Source organism: Rhodamnia argentea, chromosome 7, assembly GCF_020921035.1.
Source record: "Rhodamnia argentea isolate NSW1041297 chromosome 7, ASM2092103v1, whole genome shotgun sequence".
NCBI lineage: Eukaryota > Viridiplantae > Streptophyta > Magnoliopsida > Myrtales > Myrtaceae > Rhodamnia > Rhodamnia argentea.
In genome coordinates, this window is record NC_063156.1 from 1304082 (window position 1) to 1327290 (window position 23209).

At 36.9% G+C, this 23209-nt stretch overlaps 3 protein-coding genes across 4 annotated transcripts; 1 reads left to right on the plus strand and 2 right to left on the minus strand.

Moving 5' to 3' along the window:
* The first annotated feature begins 12877 nt into the window (after nt 1-12877).
* On the plus strand, nt 12878-14299 carry LOC115743989 (transcription factor LAF1-like). The gene is made up of 3 exons (XM_030679052.1): nt 12878-13082; nt 13394-13523; nt 13675-14299. Exons 1-3 carry the CDS (start codon nt 12947-12949, stop codon nt 14297-14299), a joined length of 891 nt encoding a protein of 296 aa, XP_030534912.1. The 5' UTR covers nt 12878-12946.
* A 3468-nt stretch (nt 14300-17767) lies between these two features.
* LOC115743059 (25.3 kDa vesicle transport protein) lies at nt 17768-19747 on the minus strand. 2 transcript variants are annotated; one of them, XM_030677660.2, is made up of 5 exons: nt 19293-19747; nt 18884-19044; nt 18510-18656; nt 18341-18408; nt 17768-18110 (listed from the first exon to the last, which is right to left on the minus strand). In XM_030677660.2, exons 1-5 carry the CDS (start codon nt 19481-19483, stop codon nt 18012-18014), a joined length of 666 nt encoding a protein of 221 aa, XP_030533520.1. In that variant the 5' UTR covers nt 19484-19747; the 3' UTR covers nt 17768-18011. The 2 variants fall into 2 exon arrangements, with proteins under 2 accessions (XP_030533520.1, XP_030533512.1); XM_030677652.2 differs by having other exon boundaries at nt 18504-18656.
* Nucleotides 19748-19940: 193 nt separating this feature from the next.
* Nucleotides 19941-21954, minus strand: LOC115743072 (remorin 1.4). Its single transcript, XM_030677670.2, has 5 exons — nt 21664-21954; nt 21383-21433; nt 21169-21256; nt 20932-21013; nt 19941-20453 (listed from the first exon to the last, which is right to left on the minus strand). Exons 1-5 carry the CDS (start codon nt 21833-21835, stop codon nt 20253-20255), a joined length of 594 nt encoding a protein of 197 aa, XP_030533530.1. The 5' UTR covers nt 21836-21954; the 3' UTR covers nt 19941-20252.
* Nucleotides 21955-23209: the final 1255 nt, after the last annotated feature.

Sequence of the window (23209 nt, forward strand, 5' to 3'; positions counted from 1 at the left end):
CCATTCGTTTTTAGCCAAACATCGGAAAATATCACCATTTTCCTAAAAAAACTATTTTGAGAAATTTTTTTTTTCAGAAACGCCACATTTTTCACGATGCTGCACTTGCGAAACTGCAAGTAATTATAGATGGGATTTATTGTTATCCCTATCAATTGGGATGATTTATTCTTTGAGAATTTTGATTTTTGCATAAAAATAAAAATTTTTGTGAGCATCCGTGGGGAAAAGTACACTACAAGTGCCTTAAGTTGTATATGACGCTCATTTTAGTTCCAAAAGTTTTAAAACGATCACTTAAGTGCCAGATCCGATTTGCTTGTTTTTCTTATTAATATATGAACCGACGTGGCTCGCCGGAAGTACATGTGGACTTCTATGTGGATTTAAATTTTAAAATTAACTAAAAAATTTAAAAAATGAACAAATAAAAGAAAATAAGCTGAAAACTTAGTAAAAAAAAGGCGTGGGGGATCGTTCAGGTGGCACCATAACCGGCAAAGGCTCTGCCGACCGCAGGCGGGGCCTCACCCTCCCCGATCTAGGCGAGTACAAGCAGGGTCATTACAGTCCCCGGGCATGGTTCGCCTTCCTCATTTCTTCTCTGTTGTGTTTCCTTTTGCTGTTTTCCTTGGATCATTCATTCTTGAGCGGCGGCGGCAACAATGGGGTTGCTTTCCTGGTCGACAATTATGAGAATTCCATCAATACCCGCAAGCCCAAATTGCTTCCTCTCGGTGGAATTCTTAACAAAACCCTCCATCCAGCCCCATTTGACGAAGGGTCACTCCTTAAGGCAAACAGTATAGCAAGAAATCGTGAGGTCCCAAATGGTGGTCTTAGTCCAGTGGGCGTCATTGTGGGGAACAAATCGGATGATGATTCAATTTCACCCACTAACCTGAGCAGTGAAGTTCGGCCATGCGGTTGGTGGGGGTTGTCAGCCACTGGCTGGGGTTCAGCCACCCCCGCCGGCCAACCCCCTCCTTGTCGGCAAGGGTGGGGCAGCACCCTCGCGGCCAGAACATGGCCCCCATCTTTTTTTTTTAATATAAAAATTTCAGCTTATTTTTCTTTAATTAATTAATTAATTAATTAATTAATTAGCTTAAAAGTCTACGTGGAAGTCCACGTGGCGAGATTTTTATAAAAAAATATGTCATGTCAGATAATAGATTTAAATATAAAAGCCATATATTTCATTTGGCCGGAATTTATTTCATTTGGCAGGAATTTTTTTAATTTGGCGCTTAAGTGATCGTTTTTCCTCGATTTTGACACTTAAGTTAATGTTTTGAAGCTTTTGGCATTAAAATGAGCGCCATGCACAATTTATAGCATTTGTAGTGTACTTCTCCCAGCATCTGTGATATTCTTATATGGGTAGTTCTACCTAAAAATAAATAAAGACTACTCATAAGTCATGTTAAACACAAGTCTAATAAATGATTATTGAGCTGCTACCGCTTTACTACTATAAATGATATGATATGATATGCCTCTTATGTATAATACCTATTCATCGCATGGGGATTATTATATGGGTATAAACTATAAAAATACGTGCTGACGTACGACAGTGTCAAACTACAATGTACGTATGTTAAGACGATATAGACGAAACGCTTCAAGTCAATTTATTAATGGACGTTGTCTTGTCTGGCAGAATAATTTTGAAACACGACTTTGCCGTTATCAATTTGATAATGATGGTTGGTATGGAATATGAAAGTTGACATTCGAAGCTTCTCTTGCTCCGACCTGTTCTAGCTAGAGTCGCCAATGAGGAGGCTAGTTAAAATAAGTCACAGAACATTTACTGGTTATGGGCATAATTTCCTAATTAATACCACAAAAAACCACAAAATGGTACATTTGTTACAAATTTACCATAAACTATTTTTTTAACCACAAAAAAATATAAATTGATACATTTGTAATAAATTTACCCCAAACTACTTTTTTGACCATAAAAAACCTTAAACCGATATACCTGTGACAAATACGTCAAAATGGTACACTTGTCATAAATTTATCTTTCGTTAGGTTCCGTTAAATTTTACTGTCAAATTGCTGAGTTAGATGATAATTGACAGTTGATGGGTGTACCCATTTAGAGTTTTTACCCTTCGTTTGTCACATGTGTATCAATTTGGGGTTTTCGAGGTATTAAATCAATTTAATGAAAATTAACGGAGGGTAAATTTGTCATAAATGTACTAGTTTCAAGTAAGTTTGTCGTGGGTATACCAATTTAGGATTTTTAGCATTCAAAAAAATAGTTTGGGGTAAATTTGTCACAAATGTACAAGTTTGAGATTTTAAGTGATCAAAAAAATAATTTGAGATAACTTTATCACAAGTGTACTAGTTTGAGATTTTTTGTGGTAAAAAAAATAGTTTGAGATAAATTTGTCATAGGTGTACTAGTTTGAGATTTTTCGTGGTATTAACCATTCCCTAAAATAGCACAAAATTTAGGTTCAGTCCCAAATATGTCCCTAATTTTTTTGTCTTAAAAAAAAAAAAGGGTTTAGTCCCAAATTTGTTTGGAATTTTGTTTTGTCTAAAATAATCACTATCTTTCAATCTATTCTCAAACTCTGATGACCTAGTTTCAACTTGACGTGACATTTTCACATTGATAACAAATTCACATAAGCAAAGTAATGGGGCGATACATATGGATTGACGTGGCATTTTCACGTTGATAACAAATCCACCCCAATAAAAATTGTTGAAATTCTCCAAAATGAAACCGTACTAGGATATAAAAATTAAGGACGACTAACGGCATTTTTGATAGAGGGCTAACGAGGGCATATATGAGATTAAAGTAAAAGTTGGTGATTTTTCTCTTAGACCAAAAAAAAAAAAAAGTTCTTGGTAGATTTGAGACTAGACCTAAAGTTTGAGACTTTTTTTATACAAAATAAATTCGGGATAGATTTAAAACTGGATCTAAAGTTGAGTTTTATTTATTTATTTATGGAATTAGGTGACTGATTATGATAAGTCGAACGAAATCCTATCAAACGATAGTGAATCATTTAACGATTTCTGATTACATGAAGATGAAAAGAACAGAAAAGTAAAGTTAAGAAAAAAATAAGTGGGGCTCTTTGTGAACTTACATAATTTAGTCTAATCAAGCCAAAAATAAAATAAAAAAGGCCACTAGTTTCCAGCTATCTTCTCTTGCTTATTCTAATTATAAAGTCTTACCTTCCCATATGTGAAATATTCCAAGATCTTCAAGAGAAGGGGAAAGCGAATAAATAAATACTACATCTACTCAACTGACTTCATTTTTAATGTGGAATCAAGTGCATATATAAGTGAATAATATGTATAGAAACAAAATAATCTTGACTAGTAAATTAACTATCTACAGGAGTATCTAAATATGAAATAATATCCCTAATATCCAATAGTATCTCTAACAATATTCTCTACTAGGGAATAATCTAATATCCTTAAATATACTTGAACACCATAGTATGATGAAATAAGTCCTGTATAATGAAATGATTTTATTCTGCATGTAGATGTTACGGGTCAAAAGTAGCCACCTGCTCGTGGAGACTGCAAAGGTATGATCGTTTGTATGAGTATGAAGGATATTTCTTCCATAAAACCGTGTATTGTCTTTGACCGGTCACACATTTTACTCTCTCTTGGCAACCTAAGCTTTTGTGATAAATTGAGATCGTGATGTTTTCCTCTGTTCTTTATTGGATACTTTTCATTGGTGAGTTACAAATATGAGAACTCACCTATTTGTCCTTACTAAGTTTACATGATGGTGATGCATATTTGTAATGTGCCAGTCATAGGCTAGGTTGAGAAAGTTTCCACTAAAAAAAATGGAGGAAAACACAAAACCTATGTATCCATCTCATGGCCAATACTCGTGAAATTATCTCACAAATTATATATGAAAACCTCTCAGCTTTCGCTTTGAACTTTCGAATTAGGCAACCTTTAGAGTTTTAATCTTTCTATGTGGTTATTGGTCATTTTGAGATTGTAATCTACCGTTCTTTGTGTTGGTGTTCGTTTGATTCACACATAAGAGCATATCAATATAACTTGGCTAAACCTTCCAAACTTTTTGTCCCTTGATCAAGCATTGACAAAAGGAAAATGAAAAGGATCGACAGTTTAGAAAATTTGTTAAAGAATTCTCATTCTAATCCAATAGTTTAATTAATTAGTCCCAAAGCAACGCTATCTTACCAAAAGTTTATTCTTATTTCATCTTAACCCTGTATAACTTGAACTAAAATTTGTTTTTTCAATTCCCTTTTGGGCATGGTTTTGGGACCAGGGGACACAACCAGACACCTGTTGGTCATCTTCAGGCCGGACCAATTCGATAATTACTTTAATTAAGAGGCAAGTGTGGCCTAATCCCTCATCATCCTTTGAGACTATGAGAGACACATTATATAATGGGACGAAGACCCTCATGGGACATTGCTTAATCACTCTGGTGTATTTGCTTAGTCACAACCTAGTCTTAAGTTTAAGTAATTACAACTGTATACATATGCTGACAGTTTGGTACTTAAATTAAACTGAGGACTGGATTTTTAATCAGAGTAAAATCTTTCTGAATAAAGTATCCAATGATGCTTAGGCAGTAGGCGCATGGCCCTGCTTGTATGCCCAGACGGTTCACATCTCATGCTTTACAGTTCTAAAGAATTTCCCAAAAAAAAAAACTTGTAGTCAGTCTCAATCTCAGTCCATTACTCTCATTTGTCTTTAATCATCAGCATGTCGAATCCAATGAAACAAAATTCCGCCAATTAAGAAAAAAGAGAGAATAAAAGAAAATCTAGACAGTCTTCTCCTGAGAGTGGTCCAGCATGAAGGTTATATAATCAAACCAGAGTTTTATGATGCAAAGATGTCTAGATACAATCATTACAGTACTGTATTGGCATCTGAAAGATGAATGTCCTTGCTCTATCACTATCTAAATTTTGACCGACCAATACTGTTGGTTTGATGGTCGATTCCACTGTTTGGTTTCAAAATAACGAATTTGCATCTGCGGGAGCATTACTAAAAAATTTCTAAACATATTGTAATTATGCCAATTGAGTTTTAAACTTTTTTTTTGGAAAATTAAGTTCTAAAATGTTTGCATTTGTACTAATTCTATCCATCCGGTTAATTTTGATTGAAAACCACCGATGTTACGTGGTCGGTGCAAACATGAACAATTTTTAGTAGTATTCAATAATTTTTTTGATTCTTTTATATTATTTTCTTTTCTTTTCTTTCTTTCTTTTTTTCTCTCTTCTTCCTCCATTTGATTGCGGACTCGGCGGCCAACTAGAGGTGAGGTCAACCTCGCTGGTCTCGAGCAAAGCTTGCCCCCATCAGCCGTTGGCTAGGACGAGCCTCGCCCGCCCCTAGCGAGACGCGACCTTGTGGTCGCTGGGCAACGCTCGCTCCCTCCAGTGGTCAGCAGGGGTGAGCTTCATCTAGAGATCGACTGGAGGAAGAAGGAAGAAAAAAAAAGAAAGAAAGAGAAAGAAACCAACAAAAAAAAGGAAAAATAAAATAAAAATAAATCAATATAAAATTATTATTACAAATTGTTCACATTTACGCCGGCCACATTTTCGACTAAAATTGGCCCGATGAACTTAATTGGCACAAATACAAAATGTTTATGACTCAATAAAAAGAGTTTATGACTGAATTGTCACAATTGCAATAAATTTATGAATTTTTTTTAAATGAATTGTTAAGTGTGGAAAAAATATTGGCAAAAATGTTATCAGTTACCTAATTTCTCAATATTTTATTGGTAACTTAACAATGCTTTTTATGAAATTACCAACTCATTTCCGCAGTATGCAAATTACCAGCTCTTTTTTTAATCTTTTACAAACTTCCATTTGGCTTTCTTACCAACCCATCAAATTTATCAACTCTTACATAAGTCTATCAGCATTTACTTGAGTAACTTATCAACTTTCCAATTAAATGCTGTTTTGGGTTATAAACTCTCGTTTAATTTTTTTTCCCTAAATTTCATTTGTTGATTTTTACTGGTCTTTCCTTTAAATGCCTCTTTTTTTTTTTAAACTTGTATATGAATTTTTCAACCTTTATTTATGTGATGTACCAGTTTTTCTTCTATACCAACTAGTTTTGAATTATCGGGTCTCATATGTATTGCGTATTAACCTTTATTTTTAATTAGTTTAGTTTTACCGGCTTTTCTGTTGATTTACCGACTTTGATTTTCAATTTTTGTTAATAAGTTAAATTTACCAATTATTTTTAGAAACTACCAACCTTAATTAGAATAATCACCGTCTTTTCTCCGATTAAGCTACAAATTGATTTTTCGTTACGAACTCCTATTAGTTAGTTACCAACGTTCATTTGATTTGTTCCAATTACCAACTTTTATTATATCTGAAAAAATAAAAAAAATATATTATCTCATCTTTCACAAAATTGGTTTTACTTTTTCTTTTTTTTCTTAGCCATGGCTCAAGTTTACCAAGTATCATATCAAATTACTAACCTTTATTTGAGTGACTTGCCAACTTTTCTTCAATTTAGTTACTAACTATATTTGGGTTGCCAATTCTCACTCAATTCTTAATTCACTATCTTATTTATTAAGTGCAACTTTTAATGGTTTTGCAATTATCAACCATAATTTGAGTGATTTCCAACTTTCTCCATTAAACTACCAGATAGTATGCATTTCCAACTCTCATTTGACTTGATTGTCGAAGCTTAATTGTTTTTTTCGGACATTACTAATTAACCTTATCATTGAGAAAACAAATTTTCACTTATCAATTATCTATTTCATTCAACTTTATTAACGAGGCTTAAATTCAACAACAATTATATGAAAATACCAACTTTTATTTATGTAATATATCATCTATTTCCATTTAAGTAATCAATTAGCTTTGGGTTAACAACTCACATTTGAGTTGCATACCGGCGTTTATTTATTTTTTTGGTGAAATCTATCTCTAAGGTGTGATCCAGTCTTTTTCCTTTTGTCCTCATATTCATATGGAAAGACAACCACCCAAATGTTCCCTTTTCTTTAAGTCTACTCTTGAATGAATCATATAAGTCATACGAAGGCTAAATGCCTTCATTTTTAGTCTCCGAATTGACGGTGACCATGATTTATGTACCAATTGAAAATGCCATCACTGTATACCGACAGCACAACAACCGTTCTAGGATACTTAAAATATGCAATCGCCAAATTATAAAAATTGAGAACACCGTCACCGCCACCACCTTTATGGTAATTTTAAGGGAAGAAGACAATTTGCAGTGAGATTTGAGTATGAGTAGGTAGGAAGAAAAGGACTGAGAGCGAGAGGTTTTCATGAAACGCTCATAACCTAGGAAAGTATTGCGCTTTATATTAATCCCACATTCACCTTATTATATGAACCGCCCAATCTCATTTCTGGCATGTATGCTATACTATATAATGCTATTAACCTATGCCTTGCACCCTTAGTAAACTTAAAGAATGCTGGCTGACTCCATTCAATATTGCAAACACTATTTCTTGAATATTCTTGTTTCTTAAATATGGCAATGTTCAAAGACAAGTAACATCCTTTGTCGACCTTAAAATCTTATTTTGTTATTATTTGAATAGACAGAATTCTTCCACAAGGTTAGCCATGCGGACATTTGTTTGTTTATTTGTTAGACTAAGTATTTAATGGATTTATTATGCTTGGTAGTCATCTCCACCAATAATGTTATGAATACGTATGTATGGCTTTAGAAATTTTATAACTTTTCAAATTAACGATGATAAGCGTGGGATTTGTAGCCAAAAAGTTACTCATTCGGATATGGTACATAAAGCGTCATACTTATTATGGATATCTTTGAAAGTTCTACAAACCGTGTAATAAAGCGACTCCTATTAGATGGGAGAGAAAGGGGTTAAATTACGTACAAAAGTGTATAGAGAAAGTCTTGTTGTGTACATAAAATCGGAGGTATATACTTGTTCGTTGCATTGTGAGAATCGTCTCTGAAAATAGAACTTTACCTAGCGGTGTGCGTTTAGATTCTCCTTACAAAGTGGTCTGATGTATGCTTGCTACTTCAGTACTTCTTCCTATATGTGGAGGAAGCTCCTTAAGCTGAGAACTGAGTTCAAGACCTTGATTAAGCATGTTATTTGTGATGGAAAACTAACTTTCCTTTGGGGGCTTTGCTCTATCTGTTCACTCAGAGGATAGTTTATGATACCGCAAAAGTCTGCTACGTATAGACCTACTGCAAGGTCTGAGGACTTGCTTCTAATTCGATCAGCATTCTGTGGAATTCAGACTAATGTTGAGCAGTCTCAAAAGCTGGTTTGGTTCGCTTCAAACGTAGCAAAACACTCGAATATGCTGCCTACTAGAGATAGGTTGAACAAGCGGAAACCTTCGTTGAATAATGTTTGCCTTCTCTGGGTTCTTCCCCTAAATCTAGGGATCAATTGTTTTCTGAATGGGCTGCTTCTCCAGAAGTCTGGAGCTCGATCTACAGTTGATGGGGTGTTCAAAGAATTAGGCAGAGTAGGAGGGATAGAGTTGCAGCAAAATTTGTGCCAGTTGGAAGGGCAAAGCTGTAGCTAATGCTGCACGCATGCAATGTGATGTTTTGTATAGACTTGTTAGAATCCAAACCAGTCATTCTTTAGAATTTGTAGTAACCGGAGACTCGACTTGAATTGCTGTATTTCTTGAGTTTCTGCTGTAATCCTTTCTGTCATTTGTAGCAGGATTACCCTACTTTGCTTATTTGAATAATAGTCACTTGCTAACCAAGCAGAATTTTTTTTTTTCCCTCAAAATATAGAGTTCCATCCAAGGGTTTAGCTGATTATTAGTTGACAACGAGGAGGATTTTAAACAGTTGACACTAAGGAGTGCTGAAAACATTCTTGATTTATTTGGGTTAGCGTGTCCAAAGGGTTTATAGTCTCAATGATTGACAAATCGATGACAGTTAGTGCTAACCACAGAATCGTGCCTTTCCTTTTCTAATCACGCTCTGCATATGATATGCTATTAACTAATATTGCCTGAACCCTAAGCAAAATTTTTACCTAATATTCGCCAGATGAACACATGATGCACGACGGAATTTTATTCGTCCACGAATCCCTGGAATTCCGACATCTTTTTCTTCTCATTCCAATAGGAACCCAACTTGACATGTCGATTTGGTGAGTATGAATTGCATCTTGTTTAAAAATTAGGTTTGGTATGTTCTGCTGTTCATAACTTGATGTAGATGTTGGGGGATATTCTCTTGCAGTTTGTTGTTATGAATGCATTATAGTGGGGAAAACATTCCCAAATGAAAAACATACATTTCATTGTCTAGCTAATCAATCATAGAGAAGAGAGACCAACCTTATATACTTTGACTAAATTGTGTAGCCGAATCGGACAAATTTATGAACGTTACTACATCTGTATTCATTTCGTGAAAAATGAGATGAATTTTAAGGCAATAAAAAATTGTTGCTTCTCTTTTGGGTGATGGTGGGGTTTTGCCAACTCTCTTAACCGAGTCAATAATATCATTTCCAGCTGTTACAATTAGAAGATATGGGTGTCAATAAAGCTACTCGTTGGACAAACACTCAACTTAATCAAAGCTGTGAGACTTTCGCTTTGAATTAGAGCTGTAAATCATTTGTCAATCATTGGAGAGGAATCCTTCTAGAGAAACTACCGACATTAGGCGCACGTGAAAAATATTGCGTAGCCCCATCTAATAGATAACGTGTGTGGCGGACAAAAAGAATTACGGTGCTGGAACTATGAAAAAACACTTTTATGGCACTTTCTAGTCGGCCAAGTTGGTATTCTGTGTAAAGGTTTAATATTATATCGGAAAAATTGAAAAATTAGGGACTGAATTGGAACATGTATTGTTGAGAGAAATATGTGAGTTGTATTAGATAAGTCCCACATCGGAGAATTAATGTTGTGTTGAGCAATTACTATATCTAAGTTAGCCCCTAACTCATTCGGTTTAGATTTTGAGTGAAGGTGGATCCAACTAAATATGTTGATGGGCTCGGACTTGGGGATCTTGTTGCTGCAAGCTTCCAACAAATGACAATTATCTCAAGGAAGGAATTTAGTGACCAATACGGATTCCAAGCATGTGAGCGTTATAGAGGAAAAAAAAAAAAAAAAAAATCTTTCTACCTTTTGGACTTGCCAATTTAGTCTTAAACCTTTTGGATTTGTGCCAATTCAGTTATTCCATTCAATTTTGACCGAAAATTGTTGACATGGTGCGGCGGGTGCCGACGTGGCCAATTTTTGATAATATTTCTAATTTTTAATTAATATTTTCTTTTTTTTTTCCTTTTCTCTAATTTGTTTTTTAGCCATCGACGAGGGTCTCCGGGCCCTCACCAGCCGCTAACAAGGGTCGTGACGGCTTGTTGAGCGGGGGCAACGTCATGACCCTAGCTCAAATTCACGCAGATTTGAGCATGGCTACCTCACCCAATCCATCGCGGTTGCGACAATACTGCGATTTTCTGGGTGAGGCTAGCCTCGCCCACAGCTGCATTGGGCCCACCCAGTGGCTAACGAACGACCCTCACTGACCACTAAAAAGAAAAACCAGAGAAAAGGAAAAATTAATGAAAAATAAAAAGAATATTAAAATGTTATTAAAATTGGCAACTTCAACGTTGGTCGCTCCATGTCGGTGATTTTTTTTTATATCAAAATTGGCTTAAATGACTGAATTAGCAAAAGTACAAAAAGTTTAGGACTTTATGACAAATTTTTGGGCGTTTTGGTATTGGAACGCAAGCCCTATGATAGACTCCGCGGTTCGGTACAAGAAAAAGACCACTGATAAAGTTGCGCATTGGAGATTCAAATGGAGATAAGTTGATGCAGAAGGATACTTGAATTAAGTAGGAGCAAAACTAATACTAAAGTTCACACATGAGGAGGAGATTGTTGAGATTTACATGTGAATTGTGCAAGGGAAGTCCTACATTGGAGAATCAGTGTTATTGAGTAGTTAATATATCAAAGTTAGCCTATATCATTGCCTTAAGCTTTTGAGTTAAAGTGGGTTCAATTGAATATATTGCGGGTTCGGATTGAGTTCCCTTTTGGCAATCTCTTTAGGTGAAGGTATCGAATTTCTGTAATACTTATATCTATGTCGTAAAAAAGACAAGCTTGTACATAATAATAATGATAATATTTAAAGATAGTCGAGAGATGCCCTTTTCTTATGTGCGGTGCGTGCTGATGCTTTCTTGCTTATATGGCATCACAAATTCAACCATGAAGAAATTTTTTTGCGGATGACCAGATGTTTTCCTTATACTGTTGAATACTGCAGGGTGGTTGATGTTAGTATTGCAACGGCGATGTGAACTTGGAATAAAATTAACTTGTGCGACGTGGTGACGCCATACCCTATGTGCTAAGTCAACGGTGAAATGCTCTTTGGAGTTTCCCTCGTGAAACAAGGAGAAAGAGAAAATGCAAGTTCAATCTGACAAAGTGTCCATGACCTTTTACCTGAGAAGGACATTATTGTCATTGTAGAAATATTTTCTGAAGTGTATGGCGAATAGAAATGCTTCTCGACAAGTATTGTCAAGAACGGTACAATTTCAACCGTAGATCCACACATTATCATCATATTTTTTTGCATGAAGCATTTATTGATTGGGAGATTGAGTAATAAAAAATAATTGACATTATTGTTAGACTATCGGGTTAGCAGTTTCCTATGGTAAGCAATTAAACCTATCTTCTAGCTCCCATGCCATGCTCACCTTCTAAGAGCTATTTCATTTATTTTGGAGTTGATATTTTCCCAAGTCGTGAACTTACTCTTTTAAATTGTTAAGCATGAACAAATCAAAACGAAGCAACCAAGAAAATAAAAACTGCACAAATAAAACCTAAACACGAGAGATTTATGGGAGTCACTACTATGTCTATAGAGATCGATTGTAGTTACAATTGTTCAGTCACACTCATTCACAAGTGGATCTTAATCCTAAATTAAATCCGAACTCGTAAGCATCAATCACAAGGAGGAGTTTGCTTGCACTCTTTTGAAAGGCGATTCTTGATAATCTCATCTCTCACAAGTTTCAAACGTGTCAAGTGCACTCACCAGTCACCACGTACCAGAGACCAAACTCAACAACATATTTATATGCAAAAAAAAAAAATACTAGCCCTTCTTCGACATCAATATGGGCTTCAACTTCAATAATGAAAGAAGTCTTGGCAGAAACTAATTTCTCTCATTTCGTCACCATGGTTTTGTTGGCAAGAGTAGCCTCCACCTCGCTTAGATTTAGCTTCCATATTCAAGCTCACATATACAATCCTACACAATTTCAAAGACCTAGTTTTCAGTACAGTCATAAATGTACTGTAAATTAACCTTATTTGAGTTGCTTAAAGTTCTTCGAGCAATCCTTATAAGTATAAATCCACATATTATTAAACAATGAAACACGAGTTTCCATATACACAGAAGACAAAAGTGTGAGTAAAACCTCAGTCATGGCCATGATCACCAAGGTCCAAAAAGTTGAGAGGTAACATTGACAATTTGATGTTGAAACATTGACATTTTGATAAACGGTGGATGTTGGGATGCAATATATTTTAATTTCCAAACATAAAGAAGACAAGCTTATTATTGTATGAGCGCTTCCATTTTAATAAGAGAAACTTGCAACAACTCCCTCTGCTTTAAATACCACTTGCCCTTATGTTCGGACTCTGCACGCACCGTCCCTCCGATTCCATAGAAACACTGTAAAAACTCATCTCTCTCTCTCTCTCTCTCTCTCAAAATTAAGTCTCATTGACTCTCAAAACTTTCTTTCTGAGAGCATAACGCTATGGCATTGAAGTCATCAGACAGGCCAAAACTCAAGCACAGGAAGGGCTTGTGGTCGCCTGAAGAAGACCAGAGGCTCAGGAACTATGTCCTCAAACATGGCCATGGTTGCTGGAGCTCTGTCCCCATTAACACCGGTACGTTTTCATGGTATTCTTCTTTATCATAAATTGTATGAACATGAAATTCCGGTGTCCAATGTATGACTGGCCATGTTCAACAAAGCTTGTAACGTTGTTGCATTGCCTTATAAAAGATTTGGAAAGCCATCCACTAGTCATAGCTAGTTGGCTATACGGAGTATGCATTGTTCAAGGAAAAAAGCGTTTTTAGTTTTCAACGACTAGATCAACTAGATGGTTTTTCCATTTTAATCGTTCTTTCTGGGGTTGACCTATGCATGCAATCTGTATCTACATGGTTCCTGATTGTGCATTTGAATGTGCAGGCCTGCAGAGGAATGGCAAGAGCTGCAGATTGAGGTGGATCAATTACTTGAGGCCTGGCCTAAAGAGAGGCATGTTCACTGTGGAAGAAGAGGAGATCATTTTGTCCCTTCATCGCTTGATAGGCAACAAGTAAGCGCAACAGTTTAATGACCTAAACAGTTGATGAGGGCTTAAATATCAGAATCAAGATATTAATCTAGCTTTTAGCAAGTTCTTCTTTCTTGTTGGAAGGAGTGAGTGAATAGTGATTAAGGGATATGTTTGTTTTTCTGTGGATTAGGTGGTCTCAAATAGCAAAGCATTTGCCAGGAAGGACAGATAATGAGATAAAGAATCACTGGCATTCTTATCTAAAGAAGAAGGTGGCAAATAAGACTGAATCATCGTCATCATCAGAAGCCCACCATCATGCCCAAAGTCTATGTACCAATTCGGACAATGCGGAATCTTCGCCTTCTCCAGATCAAAACCGCACAAACCAAAACCCATCAATTCATGCACCATCACAGGAACAAAAGGAAAAGACGTCATTTGACTTTCTGAGAGACGGTCCACGCAGCTTCTTGCCCAAGGTTTTCTTCGCCGAGTGGCTGAATCAAGATGATCAAGGGAACAACATCCCGAACTATGGCAACGCTTTCGTTGACCGCTCAAATCTTCAGGACCCTCTTGTGCACGATTTGTGTACAAGTGATTTTGGAAATTCTTATGGCGGTGAATATGTCGGTAACGAGCTAAGTAATGGGTCTGGCGGTGCAAGCCTGAACGACATGTACAGTTCACAGTTGAAGTTGGAGATGGATCAGGTTTCGGGAGGTGGGTATTACTTGGATTATTTCTATGGGGATGATATTTGTAGTCAGTTCAACATGGGCAGTGATGTAAATGTGATGATGTACACATGAGGTGGGGGGAGGAGGGGGGAGAGGGACAACAAATTGCATGTACGTAGTCATACCTTTGTTTCTTCTTGTGTTTTTTGGTCAATAAAAGTGCATGACATATCCCCAAAAAGGGAGGAAAATTAGAAGAGAGTGCATGGCAAAAACCCTAGAAAAGTGCCAAAAGGATGAGGAAATCACGTTAGTAAATGAAATTGGCGTCGGTAAGTAAAGCACCTCCTGCAAGGCTGCAAGTTAGAAGAGAAGACTTTCATCTGAAATCGTTTTAGTAAACCAGGGCAGTTAAAAAAAATGAAGCTTCTTATGCTGTAGACTACGAAAAGTCAGATGTCGGTTAACAAACTCCCTTTTTAACTTGCTTATTTCAAAAATTCAAGAGAGAGATCAAGTTTGAACTTTCCTGAACATATAAAATGAGTCCCAATCTTATTAAATTCTCAGAGTGCCTTTGTTTGGGTGAGAGTGCTATCCAGGAATTGATTTTTCGGACTTTCACTCATTTGCCTCACCGAAAATGACTTAGTCAATAGAAAAAAAATTTCCAGTCAATGAAAAATCTACATATAAAATTAGGAAAGTGAATTGCTAAGTCCCAAGAGGTGAAAAATAGTTTTCGAAAATTCTCAACACAAATTTTTAAATTTTAAATTTTTAGTTCTTTTTTTCTTTTTACTTCTTCCTCCACCAGTCACGGACTAAGGTCCAAAGACGGGCGAAGGAAGAATTAAAGAAAAGGAAAAAGAATATAAAATAATAGAAATAATAAAAAACATTTAAGAATTCGAAATTTGTGTTTTTGACCTAAGCTCGATCTCTCCCCCGGATGAACCATATAGCCAAGAGAAACCATGAACCAGAATAGAAGAGCTTGCTCCATCCATGAGTAAATATTTTATAGTAGCCTCATTGGACTGTATAAAGTTATGAGATTGAAATTATTTTCCAAATGAGACCCAAATACCGGAAACGTTTTCAGTTACATATCACCAAATAAAGGAAAATAAATCGTTTTCTCGAAAAATAATTTTCCGGAATTCATTTTCCTTTTTCATGGCATTCTCCCCCAAACAAACGCACCCTTAAGCATTTAGGATTTAACTAGATAAAGATTAATGCTACATATGTCATATTTATTATCCGATGTGAGACTTCCTTGTTGCACTAATTAACACAAGTAATGTGAACCTTAAGAACGCATTCAAGAATTTTCACAATTTTTTGGCTCATGCATGCATTTTGACTTCTTTTTTACACTTACTAATCAAAGCATTTTTTCTGACTAAAAAAAAAAAATCAAAGCTTTCGACTTTTCAAGAGTGATCGCTAACCTTTTTGGTTAATTAACTTGTTGGCAACTTACTTATATTTTACTGAAAGTGCCAATTCTATTTATTGTTTGCAAACCATCAAATTTTTATGCTTACTTATCTATTTATTATTTGCATAAGTTACTAACGATTTGAGTTTACTGATTATTAAATAAAATTACCAACCTAAATAAGAATAACTATAACCAACTTTTATGCAAATCAAGTCACAGCTAGCTTTGGTCTACCGGAGTTTTATTTTAGTTACTTACCAATGTTTGATTTTTTTTTTTAAATAATCAACCAATTTTTTCTATAGAGTTATTAGATTTTATTTGTCTTGAGCAACCCCTTTAACTTTTATAACTCTTCTTAGGTATATATTACAACTTAAGTTAGCGTGATTCACTAGCTCTTCTCAACTTAAATTACTATTTAGTATTGGGTTACCAACTATTACATTTGAGTTAGTCACCGACGTTCATTGTTTTTTTTATTTGCCAACTTTTCTTATCGTTTACAGTTTATTTGTCTTTTTTAAGGAATTACACATCGCACGCACTCCGATCCTCTTAAACGCTATCGACGTACGTTTGCCCTCCTGCACGTTCTTAGTGGCAAGGGCGTCTCGTTTCATTCGCGAGCATGGGACGGCTAGTCCAACGCGACACCTCTCAACTTGTCGACCCCGTTGCAAGTTTGCTAATCGGAATATGTTGATCGCTCATCCCCCGTCACCCCGACGAATCTGTTATACTACTCTGATCAGTGCATTTGCTTTCTTAAAAAGAAAAAAAGAAAAAACTTGTGATTCCGACTAGTTCGATTGTGAATATAATCGTCTTCATCTGCTTACCAACATGTCCTGTCACGTAGAGTATGTCTCTGGGCGTGCAGAGACTCTCTGGGTCAATATGTTTCTTTTTTCTGTTGACTGAGCTTGTTCTGCTGCTAATTTCCACACACGTGATTCATTTTTCATTAATCAACACAGTAAACCCAAGAAGATGATAAAAGAATAATGGCGTGGAACAGCAGCAACGAAGTTCTGGCTTGACTTTTGTATCTACCCACCATGGAAGGGACTAGGGAGGAATCATTCACCAACCTCGCTAGCCGTAGAAATCTGTAATTAAACAGAGATTCACACACACCATACCCCGCCACCTACTTCCGTTGAATCCACCGATAATGTATATCTTACGTCGTCACCTATCGAAGCACGGGTTTTGCAGTTGTTTTGTAGATGGGAAAACTTGCTCACGTTTGATTCTTTGACTCTCTTCTTGATAGACGTTCTACTTCCATTATTGATTTCTTTGAATGATCTTCTGTGACAGAAACTCCCGAGTTCACGTGAATGACCATTATTTCGCAGAGGGGAAAACAAAAGGGCTAAGAAAAGTCTGACTCCATGTGAAGTTGAAAAAGAGTATGGAGCATGATTGTTCTGAGACGAAAGCTGCTAGCCTGATACTCTGACAACACCGTTAGTTATTTCTGATCACACGATCTCTCTATCAATAAGTGTTTTATACAAAAGACGCAATAATGATATGTAGATCTACAATTGAAATTATATCGTTTCTGAAAAGCATCCCCCATATGAGACTACAAAATTGCTGTCATTTAAATGTTTGGTATTAGAGATTTATGGCCGAAAGCTAGAAAGCTGAAAGTAGATGATGCAGGCCCAAAAATCATTGGAACTTGTTTACTTTGACCAAAAGGTTGAGCTACTCCAAAGCCCATTAAACTTGCCAAGCTCAGCCCTTAACTTGCAGCAATCTCTGCTCTTTTCTTCGGCCAGCATCTATTTTGAGACATCAGGAGGCTATCGTTGTTTTATACCAAGGTGTGAGTATTAATGAAGGCACGGATTTTGATAATAAACCTCCAACTGGCTCTAATTTTTATATTTTGGAAGTAACTAGCGGCGATTTTTGGATGCGTGAATAGATTTGGGATTTGAATGAAAATCGAGTATTTTTTTTTCTTACAAAAAAAGAAAGTTACAAACAGAAGTGGATTGTACCTAAAGTTGGGTTTTTGTTGTTGTTAAGGAATTGGCCCTAGTTACTAGGAAAATGCTACATTTATTCAAAAGTAGTCAAGATGTTCCCAACATTTCATTCTAACCCCTTCGATGAGGAATTTTGCATGTATGAATACATCTGTTTACAACGTGCATATGTGTCTAAGTATATCACAGGCCTAACATTTGTGACCCATTATGATAACACAGTGTCGAGTGAGAATCAAGCAAACTCAAAGGTCAGCAATTAAGGAGTGGCCCATCATCTTTCATTCTTCTCCATGGGATCATTACTACTAATCATCACCCGCGGCTGACTTATCTGGCATCACGAGCTGAACTACTTGATTGCATCGTCGGAGATTCGTAAGCTTCAAACAACGAAGCTCTCGGTGAGGTTCACACTTGCCCATATTACAATGGTGGCAACAGAGACGATGAGGGCGATAGGCGTCCATGTCATCACTATCGCCTGCGGCAAAACAAGTTCATCATACCATTGTTAACTGAAGACCATGCCAGATCAAAGAGGGCCAGGAAAGATAATCTGCACAAGTTATACAGTTGCAAATCCTCGTGAACTCATGACCAGATCATGTAGCTGTTCAATCTATCCAAAGCTTGAAGGATACTCACGTATAACCCGCGATCCAAACTTGTCTAAATAGATTGAAGGACTTTACAGTTCAGCGGTTCCCTTACCTCCATGCGCGAGGAACCCCAAATAGGCGAAACGGGCGCATTCATCGCGATCCTACTTTCCAGGATTTCTGGACATGAGGCAACATGTCAATCCGGTTATTTCCATTTTCGTGGTTCTATGTTCGGGCAATAAAGCAAAATCAGATTCGAAAAAAGAGAGAACCTTCACCTAGACTTCTCGCTCTTATTCTGGCAATCTCTGAAACATGCATTGTAACTATGTCGACATCCTTTTTACGGTGCGCATTAAGCTTTGACAGATTGGCTTGGGTCCTCGTATCGATGTATCGCTTCCTAATGTTCCCTATCACACCATCTGTGACCCAACAATAAAGCTCTATGAAAGGATATGTCCCGGTTATAAAGACCCGTTTCATCTTATAATATCACCCTCTAGATGCAGCGCAAGATCGACTCATAGTAGCACCAATCGACCATTCTTTCGCGCCTCGTCTCTTAAGGAGAAAAAATTTACAAAGATAGAAAGAAATTTGGGAGCTGATAACTTTTAACGTGAATATGTAAAAACTTCTAAAGATTTACCGAATTTCACAAAGCTGTATGGTCTGGTAATTTTGTCTAGGATTCTTTTGTCAAACTTGTCAAACTCCGTGTGCAAATCTTGCAGATAATGGAAAGCAAGCTTTCTTGGATATGAAGATTCGCATAACACAATAAAGCACACACCATCCTCCACCAAGTAGCTAACATATGAAGAAATGTAATGAAAATCAATCACACAAATGTCCCCTCGAATGAAAAAAACAAATGACCCTATTATTCTCTACTTGTTTTAAAGATTCTTCTAGTCGGTAATTAATTGCTTCAATATATTGAAAAAAATTATTAATATCACAAAGAACCGCTCTATTTTCATAGGTGAAATTCAGAAGCATCTCATCGAAGTTATGAATAAAAACGTTGCTATTGATGAAAGAAGGAAAAGAAATACTGGAAGCAATGGTGATTGACGTGAATGGTCATCTTGGCAGACTTCAAGGCTCCTCTTGCGATTTCTTCGAGTACAAGCTCGGCTTGTTGCTTGTAAAACCCAAAGTAGCCGTGGTCGTCGGTGACGTACCGATGGCCTTGTGCAAGAGGCAAGCCATCCTTCACCCTTCCCACAATTGTTAGCTTAACCATCCCTCAACACAAATTTTTATTAGCTCAGATCACAAGTTCTGTGGTGATTGTATAGAGAAATGAAAGGAAAGCTCTTTTTATAAGACACAAAAGAGAAGGGAATGAGAAAAGAAAAGCTTGGACACTAAGTTATGCCTTTTGGGCATTCTAAAGAAACACTAGCCGGTGGGGGAAGATAAAGCCATCTTTTGAAAAAGGGCCTCAATACTTTTGAGACAAAAAGGTTTCAACCACCAACAGAATATTTATTTCCTCGAACATGATTTTCCTTTAATCTCTTGATAAAGTTCACAGAAGGTAAGAGAGGAAGTTGAATGAAGAAGATACCGATAAGAGTGGCAGAAAAAACAGCCATTGATTATTTTGCTTGAGCGTGATCGATTAGGACCTCAAGCTGGTTAACTATTCCGAATCAATCTGCAAATAGTACCTGAAAAATTATAGGAAAAATGGATTCTTGCACACATCAGAACACGCTGCTATGGATATTTTGAACCATTCATCGAAGTCATACACTATGGCAAACGCTCTTACATGTCACATGACCTATACAAACTTGATACCACCACAAGTATCTTCAGATGAGCTATGCATAACTGCTATACACGATTTCTTTACATGTTCCATTAGAAAGCCATACATTCCCTCGAGAACTATAGATATGAACAGAAAAAACTTCAAAGAGCAATGGCTACGACAAGGAGATGGACACAAACCAAGCTGGAACACGTAGATTTTGGAAGATTTTCATTCCCCCAGGATGGATAGTTCAGCCTCCAAAGCAGATGAGGAGCTTCTTCGGAACAAATCCTGTTGCGCGGTACTTAGCAGCCATCTCCTCGGCCTTGCAGATATCTTCCCCTCTCTTGGCTTCCACAATCGCCCTCTTTTCTTCAGCGAGCTTGTGGATCGAAGCAATCTTGTTCTTCATTGTCTCTGCATATTCTGCTTTCTTTTTTTCCAGTTTTTCCTGCTTGCAAGCAACTAATGAGGTTTCATTACAAACTGCAGTGCATCATAGCGCCCGCTTCTCTTGTTACTAGCATATCACATATCTTGAGCTAGCAACTCATCTGTAATCTAGACTCAATCAGAAGCACGGCTGTTTGTTGCACACACAGTTCCTTATTTATGAGTATAACATATTACTTCTTTGAAGTAAATTGACTAGAAAAACTCTATGGCACACAAAAGGATAACCGATGTGCAAAAGAAGTACGACTTGAAGAAATGGGAGGGAAGTATTCACAAGTCTAATACAGCTATAAAGTAACTAAGACGAAAAAAACTATACTACAAGGTTCTCTAAATGATGAATTTGAGATGTACCAGAACTGCGAGTGGGGAGCGTTAAGCAGCATGACTAATACAAGAATGTAGCACTTTTGAGACTTATGGAAATACAATCGAAATAAATGAGATAAATGACAATTAAAATGGAGGATTACCTCAAGCTTTTTTAGGTCAGCCTCAATGGAAGCTTTCCTGCTGTTCTCCCATGATCCAATTGCAGAGAGCTTCTTCTGAGCTCTGTTTCGTGATTGAAGCGGCACTTTAGCATGCAATTTCTAGCTCTTTTGATCGTACTAATGGCAAGGAACAATCATATTTGATCCAAAATACCACAATTTACAGCTAGTTTATGGTATAACAACAGGAACAGTACACCAAATAGCATCTCTTACTTGTTTTCTGCCTTTGTTTTCTCATTTTCTTCCCATGCTCTAATCAAAGATGTCTTCTTCTCTGTCTCAACTCTGGCAAGCACAACATCTGATCAATAAGCATAGAATCAGTGAAGTAAAAGTCCATCAGGGAAACGTCTTAGCGAAATCATAAACACACAGAGAGTATAAGAGAGAAAGTTAAAGAACATTGACACTTGAACATCAAACTTACCTCGATTAACAGAACCTTCATTACTTTTCTCCACTGCTGTCTCAATAGGCTCTGCCCACAAAAAAGATTCAAAAACCCAGTTCAGCAACAGAAAAAAAATCTGTGCACATCCTCTGCTCCAGTGTCCTGATACTAATTAAACCATCAACTAAGCTGTGCTAGGCTAGCTCAAGCGTTCAAGTAAAGCTGTGAATTTCAAGGTGAGATGGCGAAAATTAGTAAATTTTACACCAAACATATGAATAGATACGCAAAGAATGAGAAGAAACATGAAAACTTGCTTTCCGCAACAGCAAGAGCTTTGGTATCCTCTGCTTTTTCTTCAGGAAGAGGAAGAGGTGGAGGAGGTACGACTGACTTCTCCTCTTCAGCGGGTGCGGGTTCGGATTCGGGTGGGGGACCCTGAGGTTGAGCGGACTCGGGTTCCACCTTCTTGGGCTCATCCTCTGCCATTATCTTGAGGACCTTACCTTTTTCAGAGCTCTGAGTTCACCGAATTATTGAAGATGAGAGAGAGAGATGAGTGAACAGTTGAGAACTTGAGATATGGTGGTAGAGTAGGTTTGACTGTAGCTCAAAAGGCCAACAATTCAGTTGCCCCGGTGACCCACATGCCCTTACGTTTTCCTCTTTTAAATTTTGGAAGTATGGATAACATAGTCATTTACTTACTTTAGCCATATGAGAATATTAATGATCGGTCGCATTAGCGTTTTATTTTCTCAACCCCGAATAGGGTGCTCGGACCGCTCACTTGGTAATTTCACAGACATTAACAATCCGTACGTATCATCTGCATCATATTAACGTGCCCGCAAGTCTTTCAAATTTAAGAAACAATAGAGAGTGAGTATATACAATTATCTAAAAGCTCCTAGGTGAACTCTCGTGGTAGCTTATGACCAAAAAAAAAAAACTCTCGTGGTAGCCTGTAGTGCTCGATTTTCACATGTACGCCAACTTTATCGCCAGCCCTGTCCCACTCGCATACATTTCACGTTAAACATATATATCCTATGACAACATAGACATAGTAACTCGAGTTCGTGTCATGAATATATGGTATCCATCGGCTTATCACTTGGATAACTCTGTCGAATATCTAAATTCGATCCTATCAACGATGCAAGAAAGTAATGAAAATTTGTACAATACAAGAATTTACGTGGTTCAACAGGGGAATGTTCCGCTTACCTACGTCCACGGGAAGATGAGATCCGTTTCACTAATAACATAAAAAAGTGTACAGCCACTCTTTCTCACACCTTCTTTCTCTTTTGAGACCTATTTCGCCCGAAATATATATAGCGAAACCCTATATGGCACAAATTACAAAATTGCTCACATAGCCTAAAATATTTATGAACGATGGCATTGGCTCTGACGTGGATGTTGCTGCTTTTGGCCAAGCATCCCAAGTGGCAAGATCAACTCAAAGATGAGATCAAACAAGTGGTCGGTGATAACAAAGAGATTGGTGCAGCCATGCTTGCCGGACTAAAGAAGGTAAAAGCACTATCCCAAATGAGAAGCAAGTGATCCACTTTTTTTTCTTATTTTGCTTGTGCTTTCATTTCAATTGCTTGAGGTTGCTTTTGATATTTCCATATGAAAAAGGTCCGCGTCTATGTTCCCACAGTTGGTATAATTTCATGTTTCATAATGGGTTAATAGTTTTGGATAGAAAATATCTAATCATTGGAACATGAACATGGTTTGTTTTGGATAGAAAACTTATGTAGGTAACTGAAGATGATTTATTCACAAAACAGAATGACTTAAAAAGCCGTCCTGTACAAATTACATAGAAAAGTTGTTGAATGTAGT

Excerpts from the sequence above, each read along its gene's own strand:
- LOC115743989 (XM_030679052.1), top strand. The coding sequence starts at position 12,947 with ATGGCATTGAAGTCATCAGACAGGCCAAAACTCAAGCACAGGAAGGGC. Across the intron at positions 13,083-13,393 it reads CTCTGTCCCCATTAACACCG|GCCTGCAGAGGAATGGCAAG; the intron begins GTACGTTTTCAT and ends TTGAATGTGCAG. Across the intron at positions 13,524-13,674 it reads CATCGCTTGATAGGCAACAA|GTGGTCTCAAATAGCAAAGC; the intron begins GTAAGCGCAACA and ends TCTGTGGATTAG.
- LOC115743059 (XM_030677652.2), bottom strand. The coding sequence starts at position 19,483 with ATGGTTAAGCTAACAATTGTGGGAAGGGTGAAGGATGGCTTGCCTCTT. Across the intron at positions 19,045-19,292 it reads GTCAATCACCATTGCTTCCA|CTACTTGGTGGAGGATGGTG; the intron begins GTATTTCTTTTC and ends TTCATATGTTAG. Across the intron at positions 18,657-18,883 it reads ATACAGCTTTGTGAAATTCG|ATGGTGTGATAGGGAACATT; the intron begins GTAAATCTTTAG and ends GTTGGGTCACAG.
- LOC115743072 (XM_030677670.2), bottom strand. The coding sequence starts at position 21,835 with ATGGCAGAGGATGAGCCCAAGAAGGTGGAACCCGAGTCCGCTCAACCT. Across the intron at positions 21,434-21,663 it reads AGCTCTTGCTGTTGCGGAAA|AGCCTATTGAGACAGCAGTG; the intron begins GCAAGTTTTCAT and ends TTTTGTGGGCAG. Across the intron at positions 21,257-21,382 it reads TGAAGGTTCTGTTAATCGAG|ATGTTGTGCTTGCCAGAGTT; the intron begins GTAAGTTTGATG and ends CTTATTGATCAG.